The 13,696-nt window shown below is 37.4% G+C and overlaps 1 protein-coding gene across 3 annotated transcripts in view; it reads left to right on the forward strand.

Moving 5' to 3' along the window:
• The window catches only part of stard13a (StAR related lipid transfer domain containing 13a), a 36,391-nt gene extending 22,849 nt beyond the window's left edge, over positions 1 to 13,542 (forward strand). For all 3 annotated transcript variants that reach the window (XM_016483042.1, XM_016483043.1, XM_016483044.1), the window contains exons 4-14: positions 396 to 459; positions 2,124 to 3,454; positions 3,621 to 3,791; positions 4,264 to 4,423; positions 5,157 to 5,355; positions 5,446 to 5,659; positions 6,386 to 6,500; positions 7,003 to 7,248; positions 7,695 to 7,912; positions 8,511 to 8,687; positions 12,547 to 13,542. In XM_016483042.1, the coding sequence (XP_016338528.1) occupies positions 396 to 459; positions 2,124 to 3,454; positions 3,621 to 3,791; positions 4,264 to 4,423; positions 5,157 to 5,355; positions 5,446 to 5,659; positions 6,386 to 6,500; positions 7,003 to 7,248; positions 7,695 to 7,912; positions 8,511 to 8,687; positions 12,547 to 12,664 (3,013 nt within the window). In that variant the 3' untranslated portion in view covers positions 12,665 to 13,542. The remainder of the gene's footprint in view (positions 1 to 395; positions 460 to 2,123; positions 3,455 to 3,620; positions 3,792 to 4,263; positions 4,424 to 5,156; positions 5,356 to 5,445; positions 5,660 to 6,385; positions 6,501 to 7,002; positions 7,249 to 7,694; positions 7,913 to 8,510; positions 8,688 to 12,546) is intronic.
• Positions 13,543 to 13,696: the final 154 nt, after the last annotated feature.

Genomic DNA, 13,696 nt, shown 5'->3' on the forward strand with positions numbered 1-13,696 from the left:
CTCTTTCCATCAGCCAATCAGGACACAGATAGTGAGAGTTTCTTGAAATCTATACCTGCACGTAGAGAGCAAACAGAGGTTAGACGAGTGTAGGATCTACAGTGGATTGTCTCTCTCTCTCTCTCTCTCTCTCTCTCTCTCTCTCTCTCTCTCTCTCTCTCTCTCTCTCTCTCTCTCTCTCTCTCTCTCTCTCTCTCTCTCTCTCTCTCTCTCTCTCTCTCTCTCTCTCTCTCTCTCTCTCTCTCTCTCTCTCTCTCTCTCTCTCTCTCTCTCTCTCTCTCTCTCTCTCTCTCTCTCTCTCTCTCTCTCTCTCTCTCTCTGTGTGGCTGTATGGTTTCTTTGTGGTGGAGATGAGAGTGACGGATGCACCAGTGACCGTGTCTTCTCTCTTCCAGTCGACTCAACACTCTGAACAAGTGTGCCTCCATGAAACTGGACGTGAGCCTCCCCAAGAAGAAAGTAAGTGGCTGTCCTTTTGTTTTTTCTTCAAAACATTCAATCCTGAATGGGATTTGAGCGAATCTTTTGAAAACTGTCAAGAAATACATTGTGTGTGTGTGTTTGTGTGTGTGTGTGTGTGTACAGTATATATAAATATCTGTTTCAGGATTTTGTGATGAATAGAAAATTCAAAAGAACAGCATTTTTCGAAATAGAAACCTTTTGTAACATTAGAAATGTCTTTACTTTCACTTGCTGAATAATAGTAAAGTATTAATTAATTAGTTAGTTATTGTTATTTCTTGCAGTTTCTAGTTTTACTGACCCCAAGCTTTTTAAAAGTAATGTATATGATGATTTTAAGTTGTGAAGATTTTAATCAGAAAAAGATGTCATTACTTGTATTACACTGTATTTTGAAAACACTCATTTTTTCCACATTTCAGTAATGAGAATTTTGGAGAAAATGTCTTTCATCATCATGAAAATGATGTCACAATGCAAAAATTCTAATGGTGTCTTTATGCGAAATACATTTTTAAATTCTGAAAAATATTTTCACAAGATTCACGTATTTATTTTAAATGCAAAATGAAATTAAATATCTTATCTAATGAATAATCTATACAATTATAATGTTTTTACTGTTATTACAATGGCTCCGATTTATAGTGCATTTATTTTTTAAAGTATTTTAAAGTATAAAAATCTGTCTTTATAGTAAATCTGTCTGGCTGGGTTTTTTAAATGGATTATTTGGCATATGAACTGCTCATAACAAAGCAGCTTATATAAAAAGAGCAGTCATTGGAATTGATGTTGGCTTTCAGCATAGAAGCGTCAGTTTAATCTTCAGTCAAGACTATTGACTGTTTACTCAGGGGTCGTATTTCAGTCTTAATTATGATTGTAAACTGTGGATCTCATTCAGTTGGTCATTTCTGATGCTTTTACTGACGTCTCAGGCATGTGAAAGGGGTGTTTGGGTGTTGCTGGCTTTAACACAACCAGATGGTGATTTGATACCTGTTATGTTCAAGTTCTCTTGTTTGGATGATATTTGAGAATTCCCCAAACCAGCTAGTATGACTTAGGGGATGTTTTTGAAATAATCTTCTGACATTTTTCAAATGCCATGAGCCTCTTTTGACATCGTCACTGTTACTCAATATAAAGTATGAGGTCTGTGTTATTTTAAATAGGAAATGGGTTGTGAAGGTATATACAATATTAAGATGGTGTCAGAGCCCTTTACAGCTCTTTCCTGTGCTGGCTGTGTGAGCTCACATGCCTGGGCTTTACTAACTATAAAACATACTGTTAACATCTGTACAAAAAATGCCTTAATATCCCATGGTTTCCATCATCACATTAATCACACACACAAAAAATGCTGATTTTCATTAATATATATAATACAGAAAGTTTGTATATTAGTTTAAATTAGATTTTTTTTATTAACTGGGAAAAAAGTTTGCCACAGTGTTGCTGTGTGGTTGCATACTAGCCCTAGTCAAAAGATCATTCGCCCATTTTATCGTCCACTGTGTGAGAATTATAAGTCAGTTTTAATTATACTGCAAAATAAGGACTATATTCTATATGCCTTTAATTTAGGAGCTGAAACAAACCCCAAATCATGTCAAACTAATTGGAATCCTGTGCATTTTTGGTGCATGCAGAGTGAGGACTCTGATGAGGAGGACCTGTTGGCCATCAGTAATAGATGGACGTTTGAGTGGAACAGTTGGCGCTGGTCACGTCTGCAAGACATCGATTACCTCCTGGGTAGAGCAGAGGAGCGGAGCCCCTCTGAGGTGGGTGAGGGTCTGCGGACCACCGTGAGCAGCGAGAGCATTCTGACAGACCTCAGTGAGCCAGAGATCTGCTCCCTGCACAGCGAGGACTCCTTGGCCGCCATGCCTGACTCTGCCTCGCTCACCCCACTGCAGTTGCCCAGAGAGCTGCCTCATTACGGTTCACTTCCTGCCAAGAGCAGGCGACGTGGACGCACACGCGCCAAAGACTTCCTGAGGAGAATGGAAACGCTGGGTCGGACATGGGGGCCATCGATGGGTCGTTCGGAGCGGCGCTCTTTGGTTATCAGCGGCCCAGTTCTGCAAAGCGAGCCAGAGGTGCTAAAGACTCTACGATGTGTTCAGATTTTAAACGCTGGGCCTTTAAATGCTGAAAATATGCCACCTGCTAACAACTGCCTAAATTCGCTGGCCAGCAGTGAGGCTAGCAGCCAATCGGAAGCCAGCGGTAGTGCCGAAAGCACACCAAACATGAAGGGACATGTCTCAAAGTTGTATCCTCCTGGTAAACGTGCAGGTGTCTACCTAGAGGACATCGATGTTCTCGCTGGTGCTCCCCAAAGGAGGAGACCGGTCGAGCAGAGCCGCAAAAATGAGTTTCGCTCCTATGACGAGCTATTGGTGCACATTCCAAAAGATCACAAACCTGGTACCTTCCCTAAAGCGCTGTCAATCGAGAGTCTGACGCCAGCCAGTAAGGAACATGGAAACTGGAAGCTCCTGGATTCAGAGCCGCAGCCCTTCAAGTGCAGGAAAGTTGGAGGAAGGGAACTCCGGTCCGTGACGCGCTGCTGCCCGCGAGGCAGCAGGATCAGTGTGTACGATAATGTACCGGGCTCACACCTGTACGCAAGCACGGGGGACTTATTGGACCTTGAGAAGGAGGATATATTCCCACATTTGGATGACATTCTGCAGCATGTGAATGGCCTGCAGCAGATCGTGGACCACTGGTCCAGAAACGTCTTGCCGGAGAGTGAAGGGGAGGGGGATGGTGGCAGGGGGCGGGAGCAGAAGATTATTGACGGCCAGTCTTCCAGTCAGATCACATTGGACTTTGAGGGGACTTCTGTAATTGAGGGGTTGACCACACCGAACGACGGCAACAAGGACGGGGTTTCGTTAAATGAAACGGACACCTCCAGCATCAGAGAGAGGAGGGACTCGGGGGTGGGGGCTTCTCTGACACGACCACGGTGAGACTTCAGGATGGATATGCTGAGAGGCGCTCATTAGTGAGACTAAAATAATCACATATATGTCTTTCTGCTAACTTGAATTTGTATTTATACTTTAGAGAGCATTAAATTATCTTTTCATATTTAGATTATCATGAATATTCATGTGTTGTTGTATTTCTAGCCTTAGATGGCCCAGCTTCAGGATGTCAAACCTCCTCAGCCAATCAGGAATTTCGCTACAGATATCCAGCCAATCGGTGGGCCAGCTTAGCTTGCTGCAGAAGTTCTCTTTATTGCGTCTCACTGCTATCATGGAGAAATACTCCATGTCCAACAAGCATGGGTGGACTTGGTGAGTTACCTAATATGCTGATAACATTTATTATATCAATGTTGAAAACAGTTGTACAAGCCGTGATACATTTGTTAGGATTATTTGATGAATAGAAAGTTTGAAAGAACAGCATTTATTTGCTATAGAAATATTTTCTAACATTATAAATGTCTTTCTTGTCACTTTTGATCAATTTAATGCATCCTTGTTGAATAAAAGTATTAAAATATTACTGCCCCCAGACTTTTGAATGGTATGTACATACATATTCAGTTAAGTGAGTCTTGTGTTAAAACTCCAGAGCTTGTGGAACAATCTCATCCTGCCATCTACATCACAGTTCTGTCTTCAAACTGTGCACTCTTCCATTCACACTCCTTCTTGCATTATATATAATCAAGATTCTTATAGCAGATCCTACATACAGTACAGTTGCTTTATGGCCATAAACCGATATCTTCTTCTTAATACTGTGTGTATATGTTCTTAGGTCAGTGCCAAAATTTATGAAGAGAATGAAGGGACCAGACTACAAGGATAAGATGGTATTCAGTGTTCCTCTGATTGTCCATGTCCAGCGGTACGGACACCCTTTGCCCATAAGCTTACAGCTCGCCCTGCGCTTTTTAAGGAGCCAGTGTTTGGACCAGGTACAAAGTTTCATTCACATTTGCAAGACTGATTATAAGGTTCGTTCTAAGTTAGGTCAGAGTCAGAGTTATTCCAAACTCATTTAAAAAACTTGATGTCCAGCCACTGCTACATTTCTAAAGACAGATAAGCCACACAAACCCTAATAGTGTTTGTTTTTCTGTTTTTCTTCCCTGTATGTTGATGTCTTAGTAATTCAATATCAAATGTATTTGCTTCATTTTGTTTTAATGGTACTTGAATCCTTATTACTATTGCTCACTTTTAGGGTTACATTTTAAACAGATGTTTGGGTTGCGGTTATGAATGAAACCTCAAATTGTGTGGCTTGTAGAGTAGAGAAGTGCTGTTTCTTTTCTAAGTGATCAGACACGTAATTTTGGTCTAGCAGATGTAAAAAATGACTGAAAAACCCCATAAACTTAAATAGAAAGAGGGACCTGAGCCGTAGGTTCAGACTTGGTTCAGTAAAGCTGTGGTCACGTTAACAAAATTTCATGTACAAAAAAAAAAAAGGTCTATTGTCGATAGTGTTGTGATGCATGAAAGGCACTCACACAGAGGTCACTTTCAAATATTTCAGTATGCGTGACCAACTTGAACACAAGATAAATCTTCATGGGAAGCATTTTTGCCCTTTTATGCATCCACGTTACCAACCTAAAAACCCTAGAATCGCAATTTTATGTGAAAAAGATACAAATCTTATTTGCATTTCTCCTTGTGTTTCAGGTGGGACTTTTCCGTAAATCCGGAGTAAAGTCTCGTATTCAGGCTCTGCGGCAAATGTGTGAAGCTTCCCCAGAAAATGTGAACTATGAGGATCAGTCAGCGTATGATGTGGCAGACATGGTCAAACAGTTCTTCAGAGACTTGCCTGAGCCTCTCCTCACGAGCAAAATGGGCGAGACCTTCCTCCACATATACCAGTGTATGAGCATTTCCTGTCTGTTATGAGCTTTTCTGCACAGATACTTCTTACAGTACATTCAAATAGCTAACACACCCTCTGTCTACCCAGATGTCCCTAAAGAACAGCGCTTACAGGCTGTGCAGGCAGCTATCATGTTAATGGCCGATGAAAACCGTGAGGTCCTGCAGACGCTGCTGTGCTTCCTAAATGATGTCACTTCCTCTGTTGAGGAGAACCAGATGACCCCAATGAACCTGGCGGTGTGCCTCGCTCCTTCTCTCTTCCACCTCAACATCATGAAGAATGATAATTTGTCACCTAGGTAATGGAGTTCCGTTTTTGCACATTCCAAACATATGTGCTCTACTTGGAAAGGCTGAAACGAGTTAGGAGCTATAGGATGATATGTGTGCTTTGTCATTAGGTCTCCAAGGCCTTGAGGTGTCGTGCGAAGGCGTGAAGTGTTTTAATAACTTAACACACAGACAACTCCCCCATCATTGTGTTGATTAGGGAGCATTACTCGACACTGAGCAGACACCTGGCCTGAGGGCCAGAGACAGGAGGAGGTGTGGAAAATGTGAGGGGTAGTTTGAAAGAGACGGGTAGTTTAGCTTAAACTTACCCAGACTGGCCTGAAGGGGGTGGGGGCATAGTGAAACTTATTAGATGTTTTGGATCTTCATATAAATGTGTAGAACGTGCTGTGATAGACCGTTTTCATTGGTTTCCCTGTTGAAAAATCCAGCATATGCTGGTTAGGTATGTTTTGAAGCATGGCTGCTGGTCATATGCAACTAGCTCCTGCTCAGGACCAGCTTGCGACCGACCAGCACATGACCAGCTTAAACCAGCTCATGACCAGCTAAGGACCAGCTTAAACCAGCTCAGACCAGCAGCCATGCTTCAAAACATACCTAACCAGCATATGCTGTTTTTTTTCAACAGGGTTATTAGTTTTTTTTTATACGTTTGCAGCTACAAAACTTTGTAAAATATTATGGATCACATGGAAGCTCATGCATATGATGTCTTTTATTGCATTCAGGTCTATTCAGAGGAAGTATGCCACTGGGCGGCCAGAACAAAAGGACCTGAATGAGAACCTTGCGGCCACTCAGGGGCTTGCACACATGATTGCTGAGTGCAATCACCTATTCGAGGTACAAGACATGAGATGTGTGTGCATTGAGAAATTGTGGTTGTTTACATAAGATTATGTGCAAAACAAGTACAAAAGTTTCAGCTGATTATTATTATTATTATGTATAACACTATACTGTATATACTATATAATCAATAGTAATAAATGTTACCAAATCAGCTTATTAGAATTATTTCTGAAGGATCATGTGACACTGAAGACTGGAGTAATGATGCTGAAAATTCAGCTTTGCATCACAGGAATAAATTATATTTTAAAACATATTAGAATAGGAAACAGTTTAAATATTTCACAGTATTACTGTTTTACTCTATTTTTCATCAAATGAATGCAGCCTTGATGAGCATGAGAGACTTTCAAAAAAAAAAAAAAAAATCTCACTGACCCCAAACATTTGAACAGTAGAGTAAATATTCTGCTGGATCATTACTTTTAAAAATGTCAGTGTTAGAGGACAAGAGGAGACTTTTGTTGAAATGTTTTTCATGTGTTTTTTGCAGATTCCTCAGGAGATGGTCTCTCAGTCCAGGAACTCATACATGGAAGCTGAGCTGCTGGCGCCCTCTTTAGACGAGCTCTGTAAAAAACAGCCACAACAGGATGAGGAAGACGAAGAAGAAGAGGAAACCACGTGTTGCTCTTATCTGGAGAGCTTGATACAGAATCTGATGAAAGAGACCAAAGACAAGACCAAGGGCTGGGTGACCAGATCAAACATTGACAATACAGAGATATCATTCAAAAAGGTAATGATAAAGTTATTCATTCATGTTATATGGAATATATGGTTTAAATATTTACTTTAGAATAATACCCAGTATTAGTTATTTAGAATTATTTTTATATGTATTATTTATATTGATTTATTCTATTTTATTCTTTTTTTCTTTTCTTTTTAATTTATTTATGAAATCATTTTTTAACATCTTGATTTTACATTCAGTGAATGTAGAGAGTATAAGCAGAGAAAGTATAAGCAAATGAGTTTGGACAAATAATGCGATTATTTAAAATATCAATGGAGACATGGTTTGGGAAGTGCATGGTCACATTTATTGACAACCTAAGTTCGAATCCGGCTTGTGTCATTTCCCTCCCCCAATTTCCTGTCCGCTTTGACTGTCCTTTCCAATAAAAGACCAAAAGCCTATAAATATATAAAAGTCTGAGGAAAGTCTGCTGTCTCTCACAGGTGGGAGACGGGACCCCGTTGAGACGCTGGCGTGTGTCTGTAGAGGTGGAGGCTCCTCCATCTGTGGTGCTAAACCGGATAATACGAGAGCGCCACCTGTGGGACAGTAACCTGCTACAGTGGAAGGTTCTGGAAACTCTGGACAAGCAGACGGAGGTGTACCAGTATGAGCTGAACAGCATGGCCCCTCACCCCAACAGAGACTTTGTGGTGCTCAGGCGAGTACAACAACGTGATCTGATTGTGTATACTGTTTACTGTTTGATCCGTGTGCCCTGGGTAGCCCATGTTTGATGCCATTAGCAAATATCCAAATTAACTGATTACACCATTATGGCTGTAAGAAAAACATGTGCTTCATTTGAGCATCTGTATCAAGGGCTTTTTGTGCGTCATTCAGTTCTTGTGATTCTCTGAACACCAAGGTCGTAAAAAGGTCCCGCATACCCCTGCTGAACAGCTGGGCATTCATGGAGTATTACTGAAAGACACTCACCAAGCGCTCTGAGCACACTTCTCTGTGTTAGTTCAAGATAAAATGCTTTCAGCTAAGCAAATTAGACCACCCAGGTCATGCCCAAAATATCACTGTAAGACTACAGTTTAACATCACTTGACAAATACACAGCTGTGAGGTGCAAACAGTAATTTGATCGAAGGAAAACATTCGGCTGGAATATTGCATGTTATTTGATAATTAATCAAATATGTACTTGGCAGACTGACACTTACATCTTTTGTGTCTGTGTAGAGGATGGCAGATGCACTATGAGTGTTTGCTGTGATTTATATCGGTGGTGATTTTTTTCTGTTTAGGACGTGGAGGACAGATATGCCAAAAGGTGTGTGTGTGCTGGTGTCGGTGTCAATCGATCATGAGCAAAGCCCGCAGCTGGCCGGAGTGAGAGGAATAATTCTGGAATCCCAGTATCTGCTAGAACCGTGTGGCTCTGGGAAGTCCAGACTCACACATATATGCAGAGCTGATCTGAAGTAAGTGCATTAAAGGCAACTCTTTCAGTATACACTACTGTTCAAATGTTTGGGATCAGTAAGATTCATTTTATGTTTAAGAAATAATAGTTTTACTCAGCAAGAATACATTAAATTGTTCTTTCTTTCACATTAATTCTTTTGAAATTGAACAAAAATGGATCAGTTTCCACAAAAATATGTGTATATTAGCATATTAGTATGATTTCTGAAGGATCATGTGACACTAAAGACTGGAGTAATGGCTGCCGAAAATTCAGCTATACTATCATAGTAATAAATTACTTTTAACTTTATATTAAAATAAAAATAGTTATTTTGAAGTATATAGATTTTACAGTATTTAGATAGATAGATAGATAGATAGATATTTTTACAAAGCCTTTTTTGCTTTGTCATTATGGGATATGGTATGTAGAACCCATTTAATCCCAATTTTTTCTCAGACATGAAAACATCAAAATGATGTGTTGTTAGTAACCCCTTGAAATAATCAAACAAACAAATGTTTATGGAAAAGTGTGTTTTATGGTTGGTCACAATTGTGACCATTGGGATAATGTGTATACTGAAATTAAATGATTTCTGCAGTCATTAAAACTCTTATATATCTAAGCCCAGTTATTAACCCATTTTAAACTGTTTCATCACATTCTATGGTTATTACAATACATAAAAAAAAAAAACTTATACAACACTGAATAAGTATACTATGATAAAAAACAAAAATAGTTATTATGCCACCGGTAACAATTGTGACCATCAACATGTTTACTCATTCTATGTCCACACTCAACAAAACTGAATAATTGTGAATTCATATATTAATACTAGACACCTTAAAGACAATGTGTACCAGAAATCTTTGTCATATCTTTGTTAACATACTTTACTAGCCTTTTGTTTTGGAGCTTTGATGCAGCCTTCATCTTCTCATGGTGCAAACAGGAAATAAACTCCTCTGGTCATGTGACAATTTGCACTAATAATGTGAAACTGCACATACACTGTGTTCCAAATTATTATGCAAGTGACATATCAATAGGATTTCGGTACAATAAACAGTCAGATTTTTGTTTGTTTCGATTTTCACATCTTTTTAGATAACTGGTATCAATCTCAGACAGGTTTGTTCAATAGTTTGCCAGGTCTTCTTAGGTAAATGGAAACCCTACTTAAAGAGGTTGTTCCACATTATTAAGCAAGTCAGAGTTCTCATGCAATATGGTGAGGAAGAAAGATCTTTCTGAAGATGAAAAGTATGAAACAATGCAATGTCTTGCAAAAGGCACCAAAACAAACAATATTTTGTGAAAAGCAAATAGAAATTATTGAACGGTCAAAAGATTTGTGAGTGACTTAGAGCACAGAAGGTCTTGGTCAGATAAAGATTTATTAAGGAAAGTTTCTGTCAAACAAATGAATTGTATTGTAATGGCAGCTGTATAAAAGCCACTGCTTAGCAGCAGACAGGTGTTTGAAGCTACTGGAGTCTCAAGATCCTCTCCATGCAGACTGGCAGCTGTGTGTAAAGCTGCGTTTCAGTCACTGCTAACCAAACCTCACAAAGAGAAACCTGCACAGTGGCTTTATACTTTATATTTTAAAGTATTTTAAAGGCTACAACATAACTAAATGTTAAAAAAAGAGTTCTGAATACTTTCTGAATCCACAGTATATAATTGTATATAATATTTATTATTATTGTTTACAGTTCTTTAGTATGCCGGATATGGTTATAACAGTCTTTAGATTCTTTGATGTTTTATTAAAACATAATTATTCCTTTGGTTAATTAAAAAATCCTTTTGGTCAAGTGCTTCCTCAAAGCATGCAGTACATCCCTTACGCAAAGAAAATCTATTTCCTAATATATGAATGATCAATATATTAAAAGACATATTGTGTATATTGTGTAAATATATTACAATATATTGAATAATACATAAGGAATTGCCGCTTTTCATATATTGAAAAATATGTGACTATATAATTACTTATATATAACAATATATGTCATTTTATATTCAGTAATACACTTTATAATATATAGATGTACATGTGATAAGATATGGTACTGCATGTGTAAAAATATTGTTTACAGTTCTTTAGTATGCCGGATATGGTTATAACAGTCTTTAGATTCTTTGATGTTTTATTAAAACATAATTATTCCTTTGGTTAATTAAAAAATCCTTTTGGTCAAGTGCTTCCTCAAAGCATGCAGTACATCCCTTACGCAAAGAAAATCTATTTCCTAATATATGAATGATCAATATATTAAAAGACATATTGTGTATATTGTGTAAATATATTACAATATATTGAATAATACATAAGGAATTGCCGCTTTTCATATATTGAAAAATATGTGACTATATAATTACTTATATATAACAATATATGTCATTTTATATTCAGTAATACACTTTATAATATATAGATAAAATATGGTACTGCATATGTAAAAATATATTCAACATATATTTACTCATGCAGTATATACACACATACATGGAAATATATATTTCTTATATTTAACAATTAATTTTGATATACATGTTTCATATTTTAAAATATAGCTAGTTTACAATGGCATAAGCACACCTACTCATACTAAACACTTAGGGAACTGACTGTCACTGTGCTGAAAAGTGCACTAACATTACTTTTTAAATAAAGTAACATATCATTTAAAGGTGTTTGTCCAATCGTCATCCTGACCACAGGCTCTACTCTTCTGAACAATGATAACCCTACAAACGTACACATACCAGAAACCCTTTTACATTTCAAAATAATACAACATTAAACACTAACAGATATCCCCCATATTACTATTGAGCAAAAACACATGAAATAACACTTAATTTTAACAATTAACTCTCCTTTAACAGTCAGAAGCAAAGCATGCTGGGAACTAGAAATCTGCTGTAACTCATTCTGTGAATGTGTGTATATATGTCTGTACATACATTCACATTTATATGGGAACATCTATGTGCAATATATACTCAAAAGGATCAAACAATGAATATTTATTTTTTGTCTTCATTGCTAAATCTATTTGTATGTATCAATATATAGCTATATATTGTCAATGCATATATTGCTGTATATTGAAAAATATAAGCACTAGTTTCCAATATATGGAAATGTATTATGTAATATATCACATTATATTTTGAAGTATATTACTATATTGCAAAATATTACACCATATACTCATTATATTTTACTAAACTTGTTAGTCTTAATTATTTAATGTACAGTATGTTTAAATTAATCATTATTATGTTATGAAACATGCTATGACAGCCATTGTGTAATTGAATATATTTTAACAAATAGCTTAGAAATGTTATTATTTATAAATTAATTTAAAAACTGCATTATGTGCAGTTTACATGTTTGCATACAATTATTTATTTTTTTATTTTTTAAAGTTGAGTGTTGATCATCTATTTAAAAATAAATAGTAATTAAATTTAAGTTTGGGTTAAGTTGTTAGGCCTAATTGTAACCTTATAATGTAAAAGGGCTCCCTATAGTTTTAAGCATAAGCTGAGGTAGATTTTTATCACTAAGAACATTTAAACTATAACTGAATGTATTTAAAGAAAGAGCAACTTGTTCAGTAAACCATTTAAAAAAAAAAAAGTTTTTCCCCCTGCTGTACCGAAATCATACCGAACCGTGACGTTAAAACCGAGGTACGTACCGAACCATCATATTTGTGTACCGTTACACCCCTAAATATATCACATTATGTTTTGCAGTATATTACCATATATTTTTGTTTCGTAAGGGATAACCCTTAATGCTTCACTAAATGCTGTATATTTGCTTGCTGTTCCAGAGGAAAGTCTCCAGAGTGGTACAACAAAGCTTTCGGCCATCTCTGTGCTAGCGAGGCCGCCCGCATCCGCAACTCCTTCCAGTCTCTGGATCCTGAGGGCCCAGAGACCAAAATGTGAACGTGGCTACATGGAGTCAGGCACGAGGGAACTGGGATGTAGTTCAACGTCAGGGCAGGTGGTCACAGAAAATGAACTTTGGCGAGGAGAAGGAGGGATTCAAGAGAGAGGAAAAGAGCAAATGGAACGTTTTTATTGTTTCTAGCCCCTAAACTACAACAAACTGCCATGTTCTGTTGGTTTAATAGACCGTGGATCATTGGGATTCGTTTAGAGTGTTTTACCCCTTATAGGGCATTTAAGTCAGATTATTTCATATCAGTTTATGCAGCTGTTCAAAACTGCCACTTTTGAAATGGCAAATGTTGTGAGTTTTGGGGCATATATGAGAGATGAGAAAAAATGGACAGAGAAAGTGACAGAGACAGACTCCACCGTAGCTATGAAGCCATGCCTGTAAAAAAAGTCGTAACGCTGCTTCTTGTTGTCCAGTCTTTACCGCAGCAGACAGCTTTAACTAGCACCTTTAGAGCTTCGCTTACAACAAACAGATGTGAATGACAAGCCACCTCACGCTAATCTAAAAACAGCAGGTCTGGTTTTGTTTTACCGAGCACTTCAAGCTAAAGTATTTATCTGCATTCTCAAACCAAATATAGGTATGTTATTGTCTACATTATTTAAATCTCTGTATTTAGGTGTTTTATCCTCATTTGAATGAAGCTAGTGTTACAGTGACTGTATTTTTTAACTAAGGTTGTACCCTGGTGACGTATTGATGTGAAGTATTTACAAGCCCATATTATTTCTAAATTCTGTTTTAAGAAATGTTTTGTTTATCATTACAATATTCCTTAATTTCATTGTCCCAGGTAAGCAGTAATGTATTCTCATGATAAATGGTACAGTATTGTGCTCTTCGAACAATGCAAAATGAATTAGTTAAAGGGGTCATATGATGCTGCTAAAAAGAACAGTATTTGTGTATTTGGTGTAATGAAATGTGTTTATGCGGTTTAAGGTTAAAAAAACACATTATTTTCCACATACTGTACATTATTGTTTCTCCTCTATGCCCCGCCTTTCTGAAAC

This window comes from Sinocyclocheilus anshuiensis, unplaced genomic scaffold (genome assembly GCF_001515605.1).
Source record: "Sinocyclocheilus anshuiensis isolate Anshui unplaced genomic scaffold, SAMN03320099.WGS_v1.1 scaffold437, whole genome shotgun sequence".
In the NCBI taxonomy this organism is placed as follows: domain Eukaryota; kingdom Metazoa; phylum Chordata; class Actinopteri; order Cypriniformes; family Cyprinidae; genus Sinocyclocheilus; species Sinocyclocheilus anshuiensis.